We start from the raw sequence: 25,767 nt of genomic DNA on the forward strand, positions 1-25,767 counted from the left end.
ATAGATCCACCGCGCCCAATCCACTGCTGGGAAAAACAGGCGTTGAGGTAGCTCCGCGCACGCGACGAGAAGTGAGCTGGCGCTCCGTCATGCTGGAACCCCGTGCTCCTAAGCTCGCTTAACGGGAGATCGCAGATGAAGTCACTGACAGCACCATCAAGTATGTTGGCTGTGTATGACTGAGCTGTCAGTGTGCCTTCGAAAAAAAATGGTCCCACTATTCTGTCACGAAACATGCCGCACCACACATTCCCTGACCACCGAACCTGATGGTTATGCTGGCGAAGCCAGTGAGGGTTGGAATCAGACCAGTAGTGAGTGTTGTGAACGTTCACGTTGCCATTTCGGCAAAACTGTGCTTCGTCAGTCCAGAGTACATTAGTGAGAAAATCGGGGTCTTCATCCGTTTTAATAAGGGCCCAATTGCTAAACTCCAAGCGCTTCTCAAAGTCACAATCGCTGAGGTCCTGATGCAAAGATATGTGATACGGATGGAGCTTGTGCTTTCTCAGGACTTTCCATGCCGAAAAGATGCTGCCTCCGGAATCTTCGACGACATTTCGGATGCTGATTTCGGGGTACGCTCGCACGTAGGCTAGCACAGCGATTTTAAAATCTTCGTCCAAGACAGCTGCTTTCCTTCTTTGACGATGCACAGACCCAGTGGACAGAAACTTCTTGGCAACCTGGAAGACGGTGGATGGGGCAGCAACAGTGCGACCAGGGTGTTCGGCGGCATACAGCCTCGTGGCAAGACGAACGTTGCCATTCATTTTAGCATACGCCATAACCATTTGAACCTTCTCGGCGACTGAATACCTCGACTGAATTTGTGCAGCCATTTTAACGCTACAACTGGCAGAGCCGGCGTTTGTGCGCCCACGCTATCTGGCGAAGCGAATCCCCCACCGAGAAACAATCGCGAATGAAGCTCCGAGGGCAATGACGCATTAAAAGCGAGAGCGCTAAAGACCGCCCCCGCGAGTTTGCATACCTCGAGCCGCACCGTGACAGCCGCAGTGCAGATACGAGATCATGACGATTTGTACGTCACGAAACCGTCACTTCTTCAAGCGTCACGTGATCAGCGCTTCCGGCGCACTTGGAACTTTCAGTTTCGGAATCGGATGATAGAAAGGGGAGAAATTGTCGACGGATATCTCTAAACCAGTTGCATTTTTTTTAAATGTGTAAGTTGGTATAGCCTTCCAGGACGGCTGGCTTCAAAATTACAATTGCAACGTGGTCCATAAAACCAATAATTAAAAAGTTAATGAACAGATTTTAGTTAATGACTCACCAGACTGTGACGGTTGCTCACCTCTCGAATGCCCGCCGAGCTCAAGAAACACATAGTGAAGACGGCATTCACGTAGCAGTAAAGACGCCTTTTTTAAAAATCTGTTTCGAATAAAAAATAACACCCTGTATAACCATTGCGCGAAATGCCTATGCATTTTCTTGAGAATCTGTGTGGCAGTGCAGCGATTTTGGCCCATTTTACAGCGGAGCTATTAAGGGCTAGGTTCCTCAGGATCGTGTCCGGTATGTCAACACAAACCTGCCTGGACAGCTACTGGCATCTATAAGCGACGGCAGCAAGCACACAACCAGTCTGGTTACCGCCGTCCCTCACAGATGGCGGCAACCTTTCCAGCTATCATGGAAGAATCGATAGTTGGGCGCGTTGGTGAAAATTCATCATAGGAAACAGCGCGAAAAATAGACGACGACGAAGAAGAAGCACAGTAACGAGCGCAGCACTCGTCACAGTTTCTTTGTCTTCGTCCGTTTTGTGCGCTCTTTCCTACGCTCTTATCAGTTTCGGTTTGGAGGGGTCGGCCGCGTGCCCTTTCGGGAAAGAAAGACAGGCTGCGGAAGGAGCGGCGATGTAAGCAGCAGTGCGAATGGGGCCGCAGCCGCCGCAAAGCCGCTGTCGCCTCGACTTTTACTGCGTCCAGCGCTTCAGATTCCCTTGCCAAAGAAGAGAACCTCGCTCGCCCGGAAAGTCGCCGCCAAGAACACTACCAGCGATGTAAAGGGCGCCTGCAGGCCAACGCCACGGACGATGATCGTGCCACGGAGGCAAAGCACAAGCGCGAGGCCGGCGACGACAGCACTCCACGCCGGCTGAACAGTTCCCGGGTGCGACGGCGAGGTTTCGGAGGGAGTTCATAGAAAACCCGTTTGTCGTCACGTGCGCCAAGTGTGACTGACTCTGTTTCATTGGAGACGTATCTATGATCGGCGGCGTGTCGGACGAGAAGTGGAAACGCGCGCTGTGCGACAGTGTATCGAGTACAGCTCTGCTGGTCTTTTTTCTTCACGAGAGTTGAAAGGCTGAACGCTTTTGTTTATTATTTCGATGAATTATATATTTTTATTTTATTTATTAATTTATGTTTATTTTCACTTAAAATGTGCTGCTCTCGCCGGCACATTTCCATTCAAATAAACTTGCTTACACTCCCAGAGCAGCCGTGCTCACAGTTCACCGGCTACACCCGCCGGGCAACGAAGTTTGGTTTGGCAGGTGGCGCCATCTTACGGATAATCTTTGAAACTCCGAGACGGCCCGTCGGTCGCAGTCACTGCCCCTATCTTGAGCTACAATCTCCGAGCGCCCTGCCAAACTCTGACGTAGTGCTCGTGTCCAGTCGTTCGGCGGTCCGTCCGAGGCCGACAGCTGACCGGGGCACCTCCCTTTCACAGCTCTGGGGCTCTAGCATCGAACTGCCACTACAACCCACGAAACACGCACACTCTGCGTCGCACGCAACTGGGACAATAAGAGCCAGCACCCACCTGAGCTGGCCAGGCCCTGGGTGATGGAGGAGGAGACCGGGTTCGAGTCCCCCTCCAGGTCCAGGGCGGCCTCCACGCTGATGTCGTCCAGGCTCAGGTCGTCCAGGGCGCTGCCCACCACGCTCTCCACGGTGGACTGCTGCTGCTGGAAGAAGGCCTGCTGGGACGGGGCCAGGCACATGGGGGGCGGGGTCAGGCCGTGCACCAGCCACACGTCTTGCTTCAGTCGCGCCTTCTCCAAGGGGTCTGCCATCGGCTCGTTGTCAATCGCCTTCAGCTGCTGGCGGATGCTCGCCTGGGGGCATTGGTGAAGTTTATCCCGTGACTTTTGACCGTGGCGTATACCCTTTGAATGCCAAAACTATTCTGGAATTTTGTAAAAGAAAAAACTAATTTTTGCTGGAAAGTGGAAAGTTCTTAAACTGCGGTCCATGGGTTCCCAGAGAGCGTTCATAGAAGTCCGCATCATATCAATAATTGATCTAAAAAAAATAAGTTTTGCTATGTTGTTGCAAGAGACCTTTGATGCAGAATCCGCTAAGCGTCCCCGAATGACTTCCAAGTGGGTCAAGAGGTCCGTGACAGCTAAAAGTTTCAGAACCTCAAGGTACCCCAAGACATCAGCGATTGTGACGAGAATGCTGTTTCGTAAAATGGGGTATGTCGCAAATTGGCAACAACAGGTCGCAGCATAACAGATTTTTTTCTACGCCACCTCCATAGTTTTGTTGTTCCTCAAAAATAAATGTACAAAAACAAAGACTCCAAGTTACGCTCACTTTTATTTGATGAAAAACAAACTACCATATTCACACCAATGTAAGTCGACTCGAATGTAAGTCATCCCCCCATATTTCATGTCAAGAAAATTTTAAAAAAAAGATAATCGTACCCGTGGGCGCATTCCGCAGTGAAAATTTATTAGTCTCGGGACTAATTATCAGCCACTGGTTTGCTTGTCCTCACTAGTACTACTGTCGTCCTCACTAGTGGTGTCGTCGTCCTTGTCGTCGCTGCTCCGGTGCCAGTGCATGTCGTCATTTAACAAAATGCCGCACTTCGCGAACGACCGCATCACAACTTCCCGTGGCACAGCCGCCCATGCCGAGAGCACCCAATTGCACACGGCCGTTAGGGAGGCCCTTTTCACCCGTCTGGTCGGCGTTAAGTTTGCAGCCTTCTGCTGCCAACCACTCATTGTATTCCTGTCGGAGCAGGTCCTTAAAAGGCTTGTTGACATCGACATCGAGGGGTTGCAGCTGCCCTGTCAGACCTCCGGGGATCACAAGCATGTCCGTGTGCTCCTTCCGCAACTCCGCTTTGACCTTGTCTGTCAGGTGGCCTTGAAAGGGGTCCAACACCAGGAGGTTGGGGATGTGGTCTTCAAGGGATGTTCCCGGTTGCAGAAACCACGCCAGGCGGTACCATTTCACCACCATGTCATCCGTCTGACGCGCACAGCCATACCTTTAGGGAAAGTCTCCAAAGGCACTGTCTTCCTCTTGAACACAAGATAGGGACGGAGCTTGGTACCGTCCGCCAAGCATGTCGGCATCACTGTCAACCGAAGTTTCTCATTACCGGTAGACAGGAGCTTCACTTCCCGAGCTCCTTTCACGTTCACCGTCGTGTTGCTTGTGATATAGAAGTAGACTGGGGTTTTATCAGAATTGCTGATTTGGCCAATCAAGTATTGTCACGAGTCGCGGAGCTTGAGGAAGTACCTATGAAAGAAGAGCACTTCCTCCTCGTATGCAGCAGGCAGCTTTTGGCATGGGCTAGTCCGCCGATGGAGAGAGAATCCAGCCCTCTTCATGAACTTGGAAGCCCAAGACCTGCTGGCCTTGACTTGCGTCCTGGGTATTCCAGCTTCCGAAGCGATGATCCGCGCTCGTTCAGTAACCCCGTCGCACGTCACTGGCAGGGAGTGATCACATACTTCTGAGACATATACAGCGAGCTTGGCCTCCAACTTCGGAAAGCATCCCAAATCCGTTCCGAAACATCAAACTTGCGGCCTGCTGCGGAGTTGTTGGTTTCTTCGGCATAAACAATAACAGTCCTTTTGAATGTTGCTGGGAACGAGCGCTGAAAGCCACTCGGAGCACTCATGATGACTTAGGGGAAAAGCAAAGAGAAAGCGCGACAAACAGCAGTTGGCAGTTGCTTGGACTGGGTTGGAAGAGAACAGCTCGAAATAGCCCAAAAAGCCAAAACTGGGCCGCTGGGCTGTTCTTCCAAGTGTCGGGGGGGGTGGTCGGCGGTTATCGGCTCTTCCATCAAGTATCGACACTCCCGTGAGCGCCGCTCGTTGCTCTGCTTGCAGAGCGCAGTCATAACGCGCCACGCCACGTAATGACCGTGCGACAAATACAAATAAACTATACAAATAGCGCACGGAATAGCCGAATGCTACGACTACAGTGAACAGAAAATTAAAAGCACGTCGGGGCGGACCTTATATCATTTGTTTCGCCCTTATCGGCAGCGGCATGCTTTGTTTCGATTCTTAATCGACCCCCCCACTTCAGATTTTCGAAATTCGAAAAAAGGGTCGACCTACATTCGTGTAAATACGGTAGTAGAGTGCTGAAAGCATCTAGGCTCGAGTTTCATGTCGGGGGGGGCTCATGAGAATGGCTCCAAAGCTTGCTTGAGAAAAAATGAACGCTAAGTTTGAAGCACAATATGACAGAGTGTCCTTTCTAACCCAATTTATTGCACCACTGTCTTGCACCGTTCACCACTGGCAAGTCCCGTACTGTCTGTGCGGACATCTTCGTCAAGATGTTTTCTGGGGGGCCCCAGTCATTTCTTCATTTCAAGCCAAGACGGCGCAAAACGAATTTGTAGTTGGCACCTGCGAAAGCCGCCGCTGCCTACGTGATAGACCTGTGCGCCGCCACAAAGCCACTCCACCGCCGCACCCTAAGCATGTTGCGCCACTGGTTCAACGCTTTTCTTCACCCCGCCGTCACCAGAAGGGAACACTCAGTCGCACCACCGCCGTCAATTTTAGGGGCGAAGCTCTTTAGGGTCTAGCCTTGTCCGGCGTCCGTGCTGACATTGATTGCCATCCCAGGTGTCTTCTTAAAAAAAGAAAAAAATGTTTGCGCAGTCGACAGGATTCTAACCTGTGCGGGGAGACCCCAATGGATTTCTAGTCCATCGCCTTAACCACTCGGCCACGACTGCGGGACAAGTAGGGGGCTCTGAGATGTGTAGTAACTCGAGAGCTGGGGATGTCATGGATGAAACGTTGCATGCAGCCACTCAACATCTATACAGGAGAGGGCACTGCGGTCAAATGCGTATATAATCGTATTAAACTTTGCACGTATTGGCTTGACATTTATAGACGAGAGGGTGCTGCGGTCAAATGCTCAAATGCGTATATAACCACGTTCCATACCCCACATTCTCTTTCCGACATAGATGAAAACGAACGAAAAGCTTGGCATGCTGTGGCTCAGCGTATCGGCACCCACCAGAGCTTCCCCCCAATCAACATCATTCACCATGTGGAGATGTTTGACCAGCGCACAGGTCTAGCACGTGATGCTTGCGCCCTTTCAGGAGCTTACTTTGGGCTCTGAATGTTACTTATTATACTTCATTTTTTTGTCGCTCTACAAACGAAGATGAATAAGTAACTTTTGGAGACCATAGGAAGCTTCAGCAAGAGCGGGAGCATCACGTGATTAGTAGCGGCCAGTGACGTGATAAAAAGCGGCAACTTTTGCGCAGGCGCCCGCAAACCAGAAATTCGTTTTGCGCCGTAAATATAGCTTTCCAAATTTTCTTACCCATTCAGGCTGTTTAAAAAAAACAACTTTTTCCTTTGCATGAGTACTTTAACCTAGGCTCGTCCACCTAGAGCCGTCCCAAACCACTTAGGACTAGTGTAGCTCGTCCGTGCGCTCTTTGGACGACATGGGCTCTTTCAGAGCTTGATTCGGTGCTGGCGAGACGGCAGCACACGCAACACATTTTGTAGCGTAAGCTACGCTAGCCGACGTTGAGCAGTTTTGTGTGGCTCCTGGAGAGCCGTGCTGCGGGTGTGCGAGGAGCAGTGACGGAACGGGCAGGACTGGTATGGCGCCTAGGTCAGTCCCCGATGCACGCGCCGCGCGCATGCACCCGCTCGGGATCATGGCTCGCACTGTCCGGTTGTTCTGGGCGGCAGCTTGGTGGCTTGATACATAACAACACAGCGCATAGCTTAACTCTTCACATCCCGAAGTAGTCACATAATGAGTATACCGTGTGTCATTGAAGCAGTTGTAAGCATGATAATCAAGCTACTCCTAGACAACCAGGAAAGTAAGAATAACCAGCTGAACCTAAGCTCACGCTACGTATCGACCTTTTCCACTTACTCTCGCCCCCGACCGCCAAGTAGGCATATCCGGTAAGGGCGACGAAAAAATATCAAAACGTTTCAACCTGCCAATAGTAAAAAAATTAAGGGGAAGCAGAACGAGAATGTGTGACGGTTACGTTTATGTCCTAAATGCCTTCTATTGGCGTAGCGACGGCAAAACATTGTTTTCGCCCATACTGGAAGTGACGACAATTCAAGATGGCAGTGCCCTTGCAAAAAAGGTCTATATCCTGGCATAGCCAAGATAAGCCACTGCAATTTTTTACTCTACACATTTTTCTTTTTAATGGCAACCAATTTTGAAGACACATACAGCCCTGGCCTCACGCACGATAAATTAAGAAAGTAGTTTAAGGTCAAAAATTGCCAAAAATAAGGAATGGTTAACGGTTAAGACTACAAACATCTTATAAAAAAATTTTAAAAAAATCTTAGGTATTTGAGGTTTTATTGATGTGGCGACCGAAAATGAGATCATGTCCTCAACAATGCCGTCTGCCAGTGAAAGTCGATTCTGGAGCACGAGTGTGCTATGCCACAAAAAGATGGAGCAAGGCACCTGCGGCACAGGGGGGCGTACATCGAGATTTCTCGACTGCCTGCATTGGCCCATTAGGCGGAGGCAACTTTTCATAGAATGCTCATCACCGGTACGTCGCGAATTCGCGATGCCCATCTAAAAGGGATTAACATCGTTAGCATTGATACAATGTTGCTTCCGCTAATTTTGTTGCAGTCGTCCCTTCACCACGCCGTGGGCATTGTTGTCGACGTCAACGTCTTTGTAAACGAAGTTGAAATACGAAACAGAGGACGAGATTAAAATCCCTCACTCCCGAACGGTACCGGGAGCACATCTCCGACTGGCGTGTTCGGTAACCCGTCCCACCCGTGCATCGAAAGCGGTCTTAAAATGGCAACCGATGCCGCAAAAAGCTGGAGCATCGCACCGTCCGTTGTGGCGATCTCGGCCGTAACAAAGGTCTTGGCAAAAAGTACGACCAAATGAGAGCGTTACCGTCGTCGGAGGGCCCCAACCCCCGGTCGCAGAAGCTGCCGCGTGGAGAGCGAACTGCGGCGGAATGGGCGTCTGCCACGTGAGCCACCAGCGACGGCACAACACCTCTACAATGTCGTAGAGTGAAAATAGAGGGGATCGCTTTTTCGGACGCGTTAACTACACCGGCGGGAGATGCGTCCCTGGCACCACACCGCTGTGAAGGACAGGCCGGTCAGCCTCTGGGGGCCACCCACCTCGCGGTCTTCTCTTTCCGACCCGGGGGCCTTCTGGTGCAGCGGCAGGGACTCTGACGACTGGTTGGTCGACGAGCTGTAGGACCGGGGACGCCCGATCGGGGTGGGCAGGGGGCCACCGCAGTCGCCCACGCCGTACCACACCTGCGGGGACGACAGACATTGCTCGGAGATCGCCCGGCGGGCTCAGCCGCCGCCGCCGCCAACAAGACGAGGCCTGCGTACTGCGTCGTCGTCAGCAGATCCCAGACCCGAGAGTCGTTGCAAAGTTGCAGACGCATTCGTCTCGGCTTCACTGTCCGTTAGCGTCGCGCACATTGCGGGACGGGCCGGCGGCGGTGCCGAGTGGTTTAAAAGTGACGACGTTTCAAGGCCTCGTCTTCTAGGTAGGGGTGGCTCACAGGGATGGGGAAAGCTTCTCCAGGGTCCCACTACTTACCGGGTGGGGTTCTGCCATGTGGTGGTGGGCATCCGAGAACGGGTTGTCCCCCTTGCAGGCCGGGGAGCCTGTGCCACCCTGCTGCGAGCGAGGGAGTTGTCACGCCATCGCACAGCAACTCGCTCCGTCAACGAAGTGCGGCAGATACGGAGGTCTCCTAGAGTAACTAAGAACTGTCCATCTCTTTTCGTATATCTCAAAGAGACGCAGAAAGCATTTAAAGACCCTCCGAGAGGTCACGGTGTCACCCAACGTCGCAGCGTCAAGCGAAATCAGTGTCACACGATCTGATGTCACAAAGACGTGTCATGGTGTTGCCCAACGGAGCCGCACAACACCTGACACAACGATGTCGCATGGTGTCGCATGACGACATCATGCAGACACCGCGACACCATGGTGACTTTTCCGCGATGACGTCGCAATGAACCCTCTAAAATGTCAATGACGTCGCGTGACCACCGCATAGTCACCATCGATGCCACATGCTAAGGACACGAACAGAAAGACAACACTTCAGCCATCTCGTTGCCTAGAGTCCTTGTTACCGGTTATTTGAAGCTTTATTACAAATACCAGGAAATGCTTTTCCATCCTCCAGAAATGTAAAAGCAGTCCACAACGCAGCAGAACAATGTGACCCAAGCTTCCTGTCACCGTGTCTAAAATTCGAAAAGTTACATTTTCGATCGTTCCTATTGGAAGCGTGCGACACCTAAACGGGACACGTTCGAGCGTCGCGTGGAATGCGTCTCCACCAGGTGTGTTTATCGTGTCCACAAAAGCTAGTCCTTCAATTTCAGTCGCATTTTTCTGATGCCGCAATTTCAGCCGCAACATTTCTGATGCTGCATTTTTGGCGGCATCAGAGCAGCAATGGTGGGTGTGGCAGACACTTGTCCAGCTGCAGGTCGCCGTTTGGCTCGACGGCCCATGGAAACTCCGGCAGCCAGCCGTTGGGACGTCGCGACGACAGCGACACTAGCGTTTGCTCGCTCTTTTTGCCAGAACTTCTCTGACCAAACACCGGGATCGCTGCATCCGACAGCGTGACACTCCGGCTTCTGCGACGTCATTCGTAGCCACTTTGTGACCCCTTTCGACGCATGGACAGAATAGTATGCTGAACACACCAGCTAAACGCATCTCCGACTGGCATGCTTAGCATCCTATACCGCCCTTGCACCGGAAGCGGTTCTGAAGAGGCGACAAATTATGTTGAGGGACTCGGCATGTTGTGCCGTCGGACATTGCCCTGCTGGCGGTGATCGCAAGTTCCGGCAAAAGGTAAGAGCGAACGCAAGGGTTGCTGTCGTTGCGGCGTCCCAACTTACGGTTCCCAAAGCTTCCACGGAGTGCAGCGCCGGAGAGCGACCCGGAGCGGAAGAGGCGTCTGCTGCATCCACCTCTGCCGCTCTGTTGCCGCCAGGACTGCAACGTCGTTGGGCAGAAATCGTAGAAATCGAGGCCCCACATTCGAGGTTGCAGTAGACGCCCCAGCAGTTTGATACTTTGACCTCGTGTTGCACGGGCAAAGAAACAGTTGTTGGATGGCCAGAAAAACAAGCTTTCCGTGTAGGACTCCTTAAAATATTAGGCGCTGGGGAAAATTGGCCATCTCCGTCGAGTCCTTAATTCTAATGTGTTTTGTTCACGTTCCACCCCACTGAAAAGCACGGCGAAAGAGCCCGAGTACCACCTGATCACGTCGCACCACCGTCTCCTTTTGAGTAATGTTTGTTTGCTCTGGTCATCAAACGTCAATAGACGCACACGCAAACAAGACATCTGAAGCCAGCTACTGCCGCGCCATCTTGCGAATGCCATCTGCTATTAACGCGTCATGCTAGCTTGGCCTCCACGCAGACTGCGCAGCAAGCAGTCAGCCCTCACTTTCCTCGGGGAACCTTCATATTAATCTGAAGCCCAAGAGTGCACCAGAAGAGTCACGAATTCGCCAGGTGACCGCTTTCCGCCCTCAACATCGACCTTCAGAGCGGCGCGTCCAACTTTGGCTTGTATTGTTGCATTCACATTGGCAAAACATCAGGAAGATGGTGTCTGCCGTCGCTAGCTTCCAACGCTGCGTTCGTGCATTCCTCCATAGAGAATATGCATCACTGCCACAGTGACGCCGACCGTAGTCGACAGACCTTATTGCGCAGACGGAGAAGGCAGGGTGGCGACGTAAGGTGCGTACATGGGCTCTTTCGCGGGGATTTTCAATGGGCGGAACACGAATAAAACAAATGAGCAATCCCATGATACTCAACAGTAGTCACAGCGACAACTGCGACACGTTGCAAGTTCTCACGAGCATACACGTCGCAGCTATCCCTGCAACGAACAGTGAAACGCGTCTGTGTCGCCGCCAGCACCTCTTTTGGCATCTCGCAACAAGAGCAACGCTAGCATGCAGCGATGCCAAAACACCAGCGTCTGCCGCTTGGAACTGGTCAGGAATCTCCTAATGATGACGTAATGCGCAGGATTTTCTTTTAGGTCGTACTGGATGAAGGGATACTGCTGAACCTTTTTAATTTGAGGGCAGCTCGCACCACCTAGCCGATGCCCTTTTGATTTCAGCCGGTAACTCCGATGAAAATTGGAATTGATCATAGAACGACGTAGAATTTTCTATCGCGACGTCGCAGCAACTATGGCCATCTAGCAGGCACTACTCGAGACTCAGTCACGTTTGTTCCACAGAAACTGTATAATAAAGCAGACTGCCAATGCTGTGGCGTAGCTCCGTAGTAAAGCAACAGCTTCACACGCAGCGGACCCAGGTTTGATTTTCAATAGCAGAAGCAATCTTTTTTCAAGCAGTCGGAAATATCACGACAGATGCCCTACGCCCTATTACACCAACAACTACAACGGACGTCATTTTCATGTAAGAGAAGAGCCTATAAAAACTATCGCCATAAAAAGATTGAAATGAGATGAAACGAGGATGGCCGATTTTATCCAGCAACTAATATTTTGACGAGCCCTACACAAAAAAATTTTGTTTTAGCTCGCAATATAGACTTAGCTTTTCATATTGCAACGTGGGGCTAAACTATCAACGTGGCACTACACAAGTCACAACACGTTCCGGGCCTAAACCTAGGCTCAGAAATAACTGCGGCTTTCCGCATCGCGTCGCCGTACCCACTGGAAACGACAGCCAACAAACGTGCGTCAACGCCGCCGCCGAGCCTTCCCTCGGACAGTCCGCGGGGCTTCGCTCACCTGGTGATTGCTCGAAGAGGGCAGCGCGCTGGACAAGATGGCCGCCAGGTTGGTGGAGTAGTCCGGCCCCATGTCCCTCACGGCCGAGATCTCCTCTGCGGAGAAAGAGGAAGGAGCGTGGGGATGCCGCACAAGGAGGGGCACGCCCACCGGGCACTCACTCTCCACGTGGGCAAAGGCGCAGAAGGGGCCCCGGGGGCAGTAGTTGGCCTGCTGCATGTCGTTGCACTTGGTCGACTTGTAGATCTGCGCAGAGACGACGGGCACAGGTCGGAGCACATTCCCCAGCCGGGCATGGGCCCCAACGAGACAAAGAACCGCCCTCCACCATACTCTATTCCCCGTTAAGTTTTAAGACTGTGGCCAAGGCTGCAGAGACCTCGGCTCTTTGGCGCACGCACGGTCAAAGTCCGACAAAAGGCAAAGGGCGCGTGTTGGAGGCAGAGCTTCTACTTCAGTGCCTAGAATGCACCTCAGACTGGTATGTTTACTGAGTCTCAAAAAGTGACACCTCGATTTCTGCCAGACGACATCAAAGAAGTGTCATGTTCTTCGCTACTCTTTCTAGCCGGACTTCTAGCACAAACCGTCAGGAACGCAACATTTGACGATGTGACAATCCGGCTTTTGTGACATTTGTTACCCCTTCGAGACCCTTTTAGATGCATGGGCGGAATAGGATGCTAAACACACCAGTCGGAGACGCGTTACCGGCACCATACTTCTACCGCCTCCAAGCCCGTCACCGACCATAACGCGTTCTGCACACAAGACGTTTGGGCGGTCAATCCGAGGAGCGTCTCGGCTTTGTAGGAAGCGTTGTGTCCCGCGCCGAGAAAGAAAGGGGAGGCGCACCTCTGGGTGGAACTGCTGCTCAGTGCGGGTGTGGCAGTAGGAGCAGTTGTCGCCGTTGTCGCAGTTGGCGGGGTCCCCCCACTCGTCACCCTGCTTCACGTTGGGGCAGGGCGTCGAGCGGTACTTGTGGCGCTTGGGCGACCGCCGCTTGTCCCGGCTGTTGTGGTACTGGGGGCAGGCGTAGCCCTGCCGGCACAGTCGCGGGGGCCGCTTGCACGGCTCCGTCTTGTAGTTGGTCAGCACGTACTTGGTGTCTGCAAAGGACGGGGGAGGTAAAGAGGAGAGCAGAACGCGGCAAATCGAAAGCTCTGATGTCGGCGGTCCCGATAGAATGAATGAAAAAGAGAGCAACGTAAAAGAAGAGGAAGAGGTTACCAGACGAAAGTTTAGGCGTGCTCCTTTTGCCACAACGAGTCGAGTTGTTCGAGCGCTTGTCGACTTTGTTTCTTTTTGTATAGTGCCCGGCGACGCCGGTGCTTTCGTGCAAAATATAGCTAGGAAACGACTAGGTACCGATCTTACAAGTGGTGTTTTGCCACTTCTTTGTAAGTCTTAAAGCGTCGCCAGCCACGTAGGCATTGAAATCAGCGTCTATGCCCCACCGCTGTGAAGCAGCCGAAATATCGGACCTTTCCTTCTACATTATTATATTAACTCCATGGCAGAAAAAGGGGCAGTCCTAGGATGGGCCAACACGCGCTGCAAGCCCCGAAACTTAAAGGACATCCCTGCCATTGGAGGTACTCGTTGAGGGCCGAGATACTCCCACGAGGACTATCGTGTGATAACGCAGGTAGAGTGACGATGGAGATCACTAGGTTTCAGAATGGTAATATATGGAAGCTTTACTCCAGAATGAGATCCAAGCAAGTTCTGGAACGCGGCCTGGAAGGCGCTGGTCCATCCCAGAGCGAAAAAGGGCTGCCCTGACCCTGCCAACAGGGATTCGTTAGCAGTGCGACCAAGGGCCCCTTCCAGAAGGATCTGGGATTGCCCCCTTTCCGCCACTGGAAGTCTGATATCTGATATCTAGGTTACCTCAACATTACTAGATCAAAGTCACTTGACAAGCTCCCTAGAACGTCTGGCGCCCTTGTTGCAGTGCATCCGCACGGTAGCACTGGCCACGCTATCAGCTGCCCCAAAGACAGAAGCGGCAAAACTGATGGAACATCGGATGCAGATTGCCCACGGTAGAAAGGGATTCTACTGCAGCTTTTTGGTGAACATAAAGTTTGTACATCTGTGGAAAAAAAAGCGTCAATGGAAAACAGCCTTTCTCCAGCGACTGTGGAGGCATCGCTGTGGAGGCATTTCCTCGTGCGCGAGCGTGCATTTTCGCGGAAGCGTTGGTTTCTAGCCGGCCCAGAACAAGATGTGCGCGCCGAGGCATCGAACCAGCTCTCACGCAATGAGGGTCGGTCAAACTATCACGCAATCCTGGACAGTACGCTGCTTTCTTATTCAGCACATTTCAATGTGTTCAAAAGCATTTTTATTTTCCATATAAAAATTGAAAATGTGTTTCTTTTGACACACAAACCAGTTTTATTTACTTATTCGTTAATTTAATTCTCATTTTGTACTATTTGCGTCAACATTTACAATGTGTGTTGGGAATTCTGATATCTGGCAACTCTGATAACGCGCGGCCAGCAGTGCTTGGCTTTGTCTGCATGCGAGTGCCCCCGCGTCAGCGTTCATAGCGCGTCGCGTTTTTGCGAGTAGAAAAACGCGCAATGCGGTCTGCGCCTAAGAGCCACCTAGAAGGCGTTTGCTTACATCCAACGCTTTTCCCCTTTCCCGAAAACAGAGCCGACAAGCGGATCGCCCCACACCGTCTGCCCCAAGCTGAACCGGGGTCGCCCCTTCTCACCCTGCCAGTGGGGGTCCTCATTGAGGGCGTTGCGCTCCTTGTCCAGGCTGTTGGGGCCCCCGTTCTCCTCGGGCCCGCTGGCTGTGGGGGCGTCCCCGGACAGGCACGCCTGCTGCTCCTTGGCGTCATACACCGGTGAGCGCAGGTCGTGCAGGCCGTGGGCAAAGGCGCAGTGGGGGCCGTTCTTCACGCAGTTGCCCCTCGCGTCCGTGTCGTACACACAGATGCCCGTCTTGTAGTAACGCAGGTGGTAGCGCCGCTCCGTGTCTCCCGCCGTCCGGTGTAAAAAGCGGCACCTGCACATGCAGAGGGGGCGGCACTGCCGTTAAATCATGCCGAAGCCCGCCAAACTCGTCTGCATCTGCATCGCCACTCTCGGGCATATGTGGTGGTCATAATCAGGTTGTGTCGTACACGTGGTGGTTAGATGTGCAACGCCTGGCTTTCGGCAGGTAAACATTAGACTGAAAATGGCTTGCCGCGATTCTCATTCTCTACGTTCTAAACCTGCGTCTATGTGTTTGCGTAAGCGAGCTTCCAGAGGCTTGGCCTTCTTCAGGAAAGCAACGAAAGGACTACCTACCTGCCGTCCTTTTATCGTGCCGACTAATCGTCGGCAAACTTCCATGTACTGTTTCGCACGGTTGCGTTCTGAGCGACCAAGGCAGCACACCGATATGACAGCAACGACGGTTGCTAGGACGGCTGTTTGCCCCGCACAAGACAGAAGCGACGCAAGTCGCACCTAATTCCTTCGGCCATTACGAGTCATGGTTTTCCCCGCGGCCGTGCTGTTGCTGCCTTTTAATTTGCTTCAGCCACAACCAACGCAACTTCCCTCACTTTACATTGGCGGCTGTTGCACCAGCCGCCGCCGACGTGCAATCGCCAAAGCCGGACGAGACGAGCAGGAACTGCGAAAGGAGCCGTTCCGGCCAGTTCACCATTTTCCCGCTAGGTGCTGTCCGCTTAGCTGGAGTCGCAAATTCTCTGGTGAGCTCCCACCTGGTTTAAGCTTTGGTTTGCTCTCTGCTGCTCCCAACTAGGCCATCAATTTTGTTATGTCTGGCACCGTGTATGAGCAAGCGACAAAAACAATGTTTCGTCTGGCAGTGTCACTTGTTGACGGCGTGTGAAAACGTTTCTTTAGGAGACTTTTGCTTCAATATGCTTCTTCATCACTACGGGACGGCGAATCTACGTCATTCAACCTCGCGCTTCATGGCGAACACAGAGATCTAAGAATTACTAATAAACGCTGTATTCGACGACTGCATAAAGAAGAAAATTAGTCTCGAATAAAAAAAATAAGAAAAGGCATAGTAACGCTGCTTGAGAACGACCTCGGTGTGAGAGCTTGAGGTACCACCGTGCAGTGCCCTGCCTCGGTAAGTATGACACTAGAAAAATTGTCCTAGCTTTGGGCCATGCAGACTTCTTGCCCGTAGAACTATGCGCGTCTGATAAATAACTATTCTTCAAAAAGCGCTCTACAGTGTGGCCAATATTTGCGTTTAGCGTGCGGGGGAAGAAAAACCCGCCATTCAAACGGTTATCGGTTTTCCCAATTTCAGCTCTATCTGGTGGCACAAATAACATCCAACTTTCGCTCTACTATAGTCTGTTACAGGTAATAGCAGGGAAACCTTCATTCACCCAAGGCCCTCCACTCTCTCCACATCAGCGGAGTGAATGTTGGTGGGGCGAACCATCAATCACGTCGAAACAGAGCTTCGGGAGAGGGGCTTCCCCGCAATTAACTTGGAAAAGGCTATTCGCAACTCCAACGCCCTACAGGTGGCGGGGCAGTAGTTCCAAGATGGCGGAAGAGATGGGGATAGATTCTCCAGGATATCCCGTGCGCCTGCTCACTGACGCTGTTCAGCGCGCTAAAAATGATTTATTTGTCTACAAATGCGACGCGGTTAGGGAGGGATCATATTACAGGTGACGGAGATGCCGATGCACGTTAGGTAAACGAGTATCCTGATATTTAAAAGTTGCAGAAACCTCAACTTGCGAAGCTTTGTGGTGAACGAGCGCGTTTTAGGCATTGGCCAAGTCACTGTTTGTGGCAAAATATTTTCGAAGGTGATGAATATATCGCATTTGCGCTTCGCCAGGCCGTTAGTGCTTTAAAAAGGGAGCTGCGCAAGGTAACCATCAAGCTCCGGAAGAGCAGCGTTCACAGTATTGACGTCTTCGTGTCAGGGGCTTGCAACCTGCTGCTCACCCTATCGGTTTTAGTGTTTTGCAACACGTGATCAAACGGCTCTATGGCTATTGATAGCAAGTTAGTTACCGCAGGCTACCCTGCGGTGTAGCATTACAGCCGGAGGCTCGCGCTGCGCCTTTGAAGCACGATTTTCAGCGCGTGCCAGGAGCGTTGCCGTGCTCACTGTAGCCAACGGTAGCCTGCGGTAACGCTATGCTAATATTGCCTATTACCATAATAGGCGTGTTTAGGGGTTTAGGGGGTTTATCTATTGCTGTACCAAAAATGCATACTGCAAACGACTTAATGTTCGCAGGCTCAAATTTACGCGAGTCGGGCCAAAGCTGAAAATTTGAAATAATTCGCGGGTTCTAATTTTCGCGAATCGAGTGTAGCTCCCGTAGCGTTCACATATTGCCCGAATCGTTCGCGGGACGTATTTTTCGCGAATTGTAGGCGATTCGCGAAATTTAGGTCCTCGCGAAAATTTATTCGTTTGCAATATTTTAATATACCCTTTTTTTTTTTTTTTTTTACCATGTTATTTAGAACGTTGCGGCCCCTCTCGCCAAAACTGACCGTTCTAGGCTTTCGACACGAACGGCTGGCTAACACAGACGCGCATAAAATGCTTCGGGCATTTCTTTATTTAGTTTGTAATTACCTGAAACCAAGTATGCGCATTCTATTTTTTAAAAGTGCTTGGAATAAATAGTCATGTTCCTACAGCCTTCAAAACGCAAACCCATCCCCGACGTGTATTGCTCGACATATCGCTGCGCGACCAGTTTTCTCCTACTTTGAGCAAAGAATAGACTTTTCGTAGACCGTACGCTAGAGCTCTACATTATTAGCGGGAGCGTTTGCGTCACATTGAGCACAGATCGAGCTGGTGGTCATACAAACGACCGGAAATCCGCAGCGTATACGATATACGAAAAGTTCCTAATGAAATTAGACATCCCGGTCCTTCGTGCCACGCTGTTGCGAGGCGGAGCACAAAAATTCCTGTTTTAACGCGCTCACTTTTTTCATTAAAACAGCTTCACGCATCAAGTCCGACACCCCTTTTCCACGCCGCCGCCGCCGCCGCCGTCCCCGTTTTTCCAGTTCTCCGCTCGTCCGCAAGTCGGCGAGCGGCGGGCTGGAGTTGCGAATAATGGTGGTAATGAGACTAGTCAGTAGTAGTTTAGTAATAGTAGTTTCATTGGTGAGCCGCGGCACTGCACAGGTAACAGCCTGTACCACGGAGGCCTGCACTGCCGCAACTAAAGTCCCCGACAGCCAAAGAAACGCAGGGCGTCAAAACGCTACCAATCACAGAAATTCTTTATAGAGCGATGGGAGAGCTTGGTATGCGACCTCGCATGGCGCTAGCGTCGACGAGGGGGCTAAGAGCAATCTAGCCAGTACTGCTGGGAGTCTGGCAGTCAGACGGTGATATCAGAATTTAAAACCCACTCCGAATGAGCGGCTAATAGAAAGCGGCGACGAGTCGTTGCACCGATGGCATCTCCTGTAGAATTAAGCGTCTTTGGCTCTGTGCACTCGGTCAACCCGTTAAACTCCCTTTTCTGCCACATTCTCCCAAAATAACAGCATTCTTCGTTTTGCCTCAAAATGAATCCTCAATACCGCTATCGCCGTCGAACTTCGGTGCCGCAAGTGGCGCCATCGAGCAGAGACACCGTGAACCCGTACACTCAATGGTCTGGCTCATGTTTGCTCGCAAAGACACAGTTTCGTTTGCAAAGACAAAACAAAGTAAGCTTATTTTTAAGTTCTGTTATTAGAGATCACTAAAGAATGACTGGTGCTTGCACACAAAATCAATTACAGACGTAAAAAAATGTCGGTATACGAGAAATTGTTTTTGAAAATACTCGTAATCTTTGACCCTGTACCAAACGTTCGCTCAAGTTTCGTGACCAGTATAGTGTATTGAGGGAACCTGACGTCTCTTAGTATGTTCACGATTCTCGCTTCCAATTCGTTCTTCAGCACTCCTGTCGGCCAACGCTGCAAACTCATCGGCTAGGCAATGGTAATGACATGCTCATGACTCGCCATGCCCTGCGTTTATTAAGCTGTCCAAAGGGGAATATGCGATGATATTGCATAATCCCCTCATCTGACACTCGCTTTTGCGAGTCAACAGTGTTCTTTGCCGTGCAGTTTCTTCTCAATCTCTTTCAATATCGATGTGACAAAGATGGAACCAGTCAGAACAAAGCGCCGATCCACATAGATGCCTGGATAAAATTTTACGTCTCGAGTGTTTTTAGAGTCGACCGCGTGCTGCCAACAGACTGACTCGACCGGAGTTAGAAACGAATGCTTATGTAGCTCGTGTTCGATTCCTGCATCGCATCATGCTAACGTCTCCGACGTATAGGTCTCGCCTCTTCCTTCATCAGTAACAAGAAGGCAGCCATTAGTATGGCCTGGATGGATGGATAGATATTAACGGCTGAACTTTTTTTGACGGCAGTAGCTCGTGCCGCTTAGCCTGAATTCTTAAAAAATAACACGATTTTGCCCCTCCCAAGCCAATGCATTTCTGTAACCATCACCAGGCTGTGGGGGTGATCACCTGAAAGACCTTTGGGGGATCAGTCAAGAAAACTAAAAACATGCACACCCCCCCCCTCCCCTCTTCACCCTGGTGAGGGAATCGGCAATTTTCCTCTGGTCAAACTTTGTCAGCATCATCCCAACACCATACCTGCCGGGAGACGGAGTGGAAAGGTTGGATAGGAGGGAGCCCTAATTTTCCTCGATCGAACCTGTCCCCCAGCTGTGCTAGTTAGTTTTACCTGGCCAGCCTGGCCTCTTTGATGACAGTCATTAAAGTGGCCAGGCTGCATTTATAAAAAGGATCTATCAGTGTTCTATGAAGATCTGAAAGCAACACACAATTGATAAACACGCTTTAAGAAAAAAAAATTCCAGCTGAACATGTTAAGCTTATTCCAAAGCTTCCATCTGTCCACTGCAAAAGCCCATTTAGTTTTCATCTGAAGTTTATTGACTCTGCCCTCAAACAGTTGCAGGGCCTATGTGGAGGGGGTAACTAACTAAGGAATTCGACATAAAAAAATAAACCCAGTGAAGCCCAATTATAGCTAATCAAGGCTGATTTAGAAATCCCTCTCGCCATATCCAAATATACTTCTTTAAAGCACAAACCTGAACCCCGAAATCACCATCAGTAATGCACACAACTCGCCTGCACACAGCAGTTGATCATGTATGCATGCACATTAGCTGCAGTCAGGGATGGGCAAAATACATGCAAATATGCATCGAAATACAAATACAAAATATTTCGTCAAACATGTATTTAATTACAAATATAATTACATTTCCAAAAAAGCATTTAATTACAAGATACAAATACAACCAAATGTATTTGTTCTCCTCCAAATACTTTTCCAAATACATTCCTCAAAATGTGCATCAGCAACTTCAGGTCACCTGCAATGGGTTTCTGGGTATCTCATTTTAATTTTGCATCGCACACTCGGGAGTTAGTGTGCGAGGTCTAGTAACGTAATAGAAATATACTCAGAAAAAAATACAATCAGCTTGGACATAAAAGGTGAAAAAAGTACAGAGCTTCAAGCAGCTTTTTTGTCGATTACATTTTGGTATAGACCAACAAAGAACCGAGACGACCAAGATGCGCAGCACTAGCTAGAGAATTTTTCATTGTTTTAACTCGCACCAATTGCAAAAATCTGGACGACCCGGCATTTAGAATTTTCCAGGCAAAAATATGGATGGAAATCAGGCTGAAAAGCATCACAAGTTGTCACAGGCACTTATTTAGCCATTCTGCCTGTGAACGTCGATTTCGTCACTATTCTTGCCCTAGACTAGCACCGTAATCACAAAGTCACTAAACGCTTGTGCTTGATTGAGAGACACTGCATTCGGTGCAGAACAGTTTTCTTCCTTCTCTGGACAGTGACAATAAATTTGAGGGATGTATTTTCGCCCACAAAACTGTATATAATTACAATTGTATTTGAAATACCATCTTAGTATTTAAATACACACGTCAAATACATTAACCAATTTGTAATTAAATACAAATGCAAAATACACAAAGTATTTGAAATACGTATTTCAAATACTTGTATTTGAAATACTGCCCACCCCCGGCTGCAGTCATTATATTTTATTTTACCTTCAAAGAAGGGTTGTCACAGTTCCTTTTTTGATAAGTGTGCATGCACATACCAACCCTAAAGGAGTGCTTTTCCTCCCGAGCACAGGGCTGTGTTGCAGCAAAACAAAAAGCACAGAATCGCAGCTTTCGATAGTCCGTATATCCGCTCAATAGACCACTAACAATGTACCAAAATTTCCGAGTACTGCCAGCACTCGATAAAGACCGAGCCGGAAAGTATGGACAATCGAAAGTTCAGAAAATTTGCAGAGGCCCACAGTAAGAAGCCAACGTGTAAGGGGCACTCCGCTCTTACCTTGTTGGGATGGAAATTAACTACTGGCTCAAGACTGGTGAAAATTCTTTACTTTTAGGTTAAAACGTAGCAGGATGTACCAGAGCAAATACTGGTTGTTCAGAACTAAAAGCAAAATGAACAGCATTTTTCTTAAGGCAAGAATTAACTATGCATCGCCGCACGCTCAGTCACTGGCCAAACGTAGCACGAGACCAGATGCCAAAGTTTCAGAACCTACTGTTGTCCAAATAAAAAGTCAGCAGCGACCTTAAATTTTTAATGAGGATAAGGAGGCCCGTTACTGGTATCAGACACGATTCTTTTCCATGAATTTGCAGGCTGCTTTAGCCATCATTACCTAACTGAAAATTTCCCAAAATCATTTCCGACTTTCTCATTGGTTAACGGTAAGTTCCCAAACTCTGGTATGTGGTCCAAACTGAGTCTGGCAATACGTAACTTATTTATGTAGTGAAAAAAACACTGCTCCCTTTTCTCCCAAACACCCGGTACTTTTGCACAACCACCTATAGCATTCCAGGAGTGGTTACAGGCACTTTTCGTGCTGGTTTCTCCAGCAGCAACTCTTATAAGCAAAGATCTAAAACAAATGGCACTTTGCACCTGCGGTCAACACATTGTTTGGTTATGTGAATCTTTTGGGGGCAAAAGGTTAATTCCCGATTCCGACATCGCAAGCACAAATTCATGTTAATGTCAATATCTACCCCCCCCCCCCCCCCAATCTTTTTTTTGGTGGGGGGGGAGAGGGGGAAATCAATTTTGTATTGAAGTTACATCGCTTGTACACGAGCCCCAGCTGCGCGCTTCCAAGCTACGCCTCGGCTGAGTAGCCAACGCTGTCGATATGAACTCCAGAAAGGCGCGCGCGCGCCACGACCACCGACACTGCACTCGCTTCCGCTGCCTCTCGCCTTTTCTTTTTGCTACGGCAGTCCGTATTGGCCCCACCATCCGCTTTTCTGTATCTTTTTCGAGAACAGAAACAAAAACATACAGGACAGACTGGAGCGGCCTCCGATTGGCTCGCCCGTTGATTACGTCATTGTTCGCGCCAACATGGCGTAGGCAAACAATATGGCGGACACTGTTTACAAGTGCTTTTGGTACGCACATGTCGCGACTTTGGACGGCCTCGTTCGAGAAACCCCGGGTCCGTCTCGGGCGACGGGGAGGTCGACGAGGCGGTCGCGTGAAACCCGCCGATGACGCGCGCACCAGCTCGTCGGCGACGGCGCGTCGCCACGGGGGCCCGCCGAGCGTCCGTCAAAACAAACGCGCTGCTCATAACATGGCGAGTGTCAGCCAGCAGCGCCCGACTCACCCGTCGCCCTCGGGACAGATACCCGTCGTCTCGTCGTAGCTCGTACAGTACACGTCCGGGCTGTAGTTGAAAGTGCCGTCCCTGGCCGCTCGCACGGGCCTCCTGCGCCGCTGGTTCTTGAAGTGCCAGTGGAAGCATGTGAACGGCTTGTGCTGGGTGCACTTGTGCTGCACGAAGAGCGGGCACTGGTCCACCCGGAACTCCTTCAGGTAGCTGCGAGGGAGTTGGTGCCCGGCGTTGAGCTCCGGGGTTCGCGGGCGGGGGGCCCGGAGCCCGTGCCGGCCCTGACACGGCTCCCCACTTACTTGTAATGGTTCGGTTTCTCTGTTTGGGTCGCCAACGAAGCCTTGGCGTCAGCAGTCGACGGCATTTTGGATGCCTCCTCTAGCCCGCGCACTCGCGCTGCGCATGTGACGTTGACGGCGGACCCTTTCCGGTTGGCTGGTTCCTGTCACGTGACTCTCGTTTCCTTCTTTTTTTCTCTCTCATGGCGTCTCTCATCTTTTTTCGTGAGGTTGGGTAGCGGGGTTTGGCGTTCGGTTATGGGCGTTTGGGGTATATGTGCGTGGATTCCCATCCTGACAGCGACGATTCGAAGCGGCAATACAGTGTCTGCGAGGGTAACACGGGGCCAAACTGATCGAAGGACGGCCTGTGCGCAGTAGCTTCGCTTGCTTCCGGCCCTACCGATGGCTCCTCGATCGGCCAGCTGATGGCATTTCCAGCTGGCGCGAAATGGAGTCTCCCTCGCTGTGTGCGGTAAATGCGCGAGAGCGGAGGGTTCGCGTGGTGCTCGGTTGGCCCGAGTACAGTGAACTTTCAGAATCGCTGCGCTACCAGCTACGCCCTCCGGTCTTCCAGAACTATCGAAATCAGGTTCACATTCGACGGTTTTCTGGAGTTCCGACGTCGCTCATAGTGTAATTGTCGTGATGTTGCCGCATATTTATTAAGATATCGCAACTTCTCGAACTTTCAACCGATTCGGGGATAAGAATTAATCTACCATTTGCATGCATTTCGCCGAAATACTAAAAATATTACTGCTAGAGGATATTAGTTGAACTGAAGGTTGGCGCGCATTTTGCGCGGGCAGCATGCACTTGAATGTACTAACATTGAGTACACCGTTACGCATATCAATACCTAGAACCTTGTTCGATATAACATCTATGAAACAAGGTGTCTGTATAAATTTGCATGTTTTATATAATACCACGCGCATTTTGCTTAACGGTCTTCTCAATGTTATTACGAGCGATAGAACAACATTCAAGTGCATGCTGGCCCGCGCAAAACGCGCGCCAGCCATCAGTACAATTAATATGCTCTACCAGTAATATTTGTAGTATCTCGCCGAAATGCAGGCAAACGGTAGACTAAATTTTATCTCTGAATCGTTTGAAAGTTCGAGAAGTCGCGAGATCTCAACAAATATGTGGCAATTCAGCACAACCGATGCGACCGAGCTATCTTTAGAACGATACATAACCGCGACTTGGGTACCCTCTCTAGAACACTAGCTCGGGCATTCGCGACGCCGCGACACACTGAGGGTCATGAGTGCGAGCGAAAAAGAAGCTACAAGAGCTTGCGCAGCGCTTTCAGCAGGTCGAAAGCAGAAACAATAAATACGCCATTCTAAAGTTAATGATAAAACCAGATGATAAAACGATAAATTCTCTGCAATGTGCATTGGGAGATGGCGTTAAATAGAAAATTTAAACCGACAAATCGCCATCCTTTAATATTAACCGGTAGAGTTAATTGATCATCGGGTATTTTTGCTATGTTTCGCCCCCAGGAATATAACATACCAGAGATTTCTAAAAGCCCAGTAGTTTGACATTATTATTTATTAGCATCATACTGATCGTGTACCTCTCGATGAGAATCGGAACAAAAAAGAGACAAAACAAGGTAAAGTATTTTGCAGTGAAAAAATCTGGCGAAAGCCATGTATAATATACTAAAACAGAAAAATCAGAATGGTATAAAAGGTTGACTTAAAACGAAAGAAACAAACAAGAGGTCGAAACAGGTATTTCTTTCGTTTGAAGTCAATTTAGATCACCAACACGCTCAAGTCTTTAATTATAAAAGGTATTATTTAAAGCTGGCTTACGTGAAGGAATTCGAAAGCATAGTCCCGCGGGTGAAATGTTTTGCTCCGGCGGTGACATCACTGCGCAGGTGCGACACCCCCGCCGGCTTCACGGCTTTGACGAAGCATCTGCGTTCCTGCGCTTTTCTTTGTGTTTTTTTTTCTGAGGCGCATCCGCTTTGACCAACGTTGGCTTTGACCTTGAGCGGCGCGTGCTTGATGACATCTTTTTATGGCCATTTTTCGGGCACAACGCTGACGCCTTTTCGAGTAGTGGGACACATAAGGCTTTTGTTATACAATAATAATAATAAAATAGTAATTAATGTGGGCAGAATGAGCGTAAGGGAAAAATGTAACCCCTCATTTACCGTTGTGTGTTGAATTTATGAAAATATTAACCCTGAGACACACACATAAAAAAAGAAATAAAATAACGGACAAGGCGTCACAAAAACTTGTTCTTTGTTTTATTGCATATTATTATGATGATTCTCAACCAACTCGCTTGCATACTGCGCGTGCGTGTTTGAGGGAGTTAGAAACGAAGTTATCTGGACCAGAAACGTCTAACAAAGGCGTTTACCATAGCGAGGTGATTCTCTCTCTTGAACTGCCGATGTGATCTTTGATTTATTTGCTTCAGTATAATTAGGATTCGCAAAAGGTTAAAAATCTTATTTATATTTTCACTAGTAAGGTTTCGGTTTTCGCGTCTGTCGCACGCCGGCGACGCCGAGGCAGGCTGTTCCCACTGGTTCCCACGGCGACTTTAGCGACT

At 50.0% G+C, this 25,767-nt stretch overlaps 1 protein-coding gene across 2 annotated transcripts in view; it reads right to left on the minus strand.

Moving 5' to 3' along the window:
- Nucleotides 1–23,288, minus strand: part of LOC8040743 (RING finger protein unkempt homolog) — a 48,009-nt gene extending 24,721 nt beyond the window's left edge. Inside the window, exons 1-9 of one of the 2 annotated variants that reach the window (XM_029967342.3) lie at nt 23,188–23,288; nt 22,883–23,095; nt 14,851–15,146; nt 12,975–13,228; nt 12,281–12,365; nt 12,120–12,214; nt 8,883–8,963; nt 8,444–8,587; nt 2,806–3,100 (exon numbers count right to left, since the gene is read on the minus strand). In XM_029967342.3, coding sequence (XP_029823202.1) covers nt 2,806–3,100; nt 8,444–8,587; nt 8,883–8,963; nt 12,120–12,214; nt 12,281–12,365; nt 12,975–13,228; nt 14,851–15,146; nt 22,883–23,095; nt 23,188–23,252 — 1,528 coding nt within the window. In that variant the 5' untranslated portion in view covers nt 23,253–23,288. The remainder of the gene's footprint in view (nt 1–2,805; nt 3,101–8,443; nt 8,588–8,882; nt 8,964–12,119; nt 12,215–12,280; nt 12,366–12,974; nt 13,229–14,850; nt 15,147–22,882; nt 23,096–23,187) is intronic. The other variant, XM_029967343.3, reaches the window with a different exon arrangement.
- Nucleotides 23,289–25,767: the final 2,479 nt, after the last annotated feature.

The sequence above is a fragment of the Ixodes scapularis genome, unplaced genomic scaffold (genome assembly GCF_016920785.2).
Source record: "Ixodes scapularis isolate PalLabHiFi unplaced genomic scaffold, ASM1692078v2 PGA_scaffold6__148_contigs__length_123643588, whole genome shotgun sequence".
Lineage (NCBI taxonomy): Eukaryota > Metazoa > Arthropoda > Arachnida > Ixodida > Ixodidae > Ixodes > Ixodes scapularis.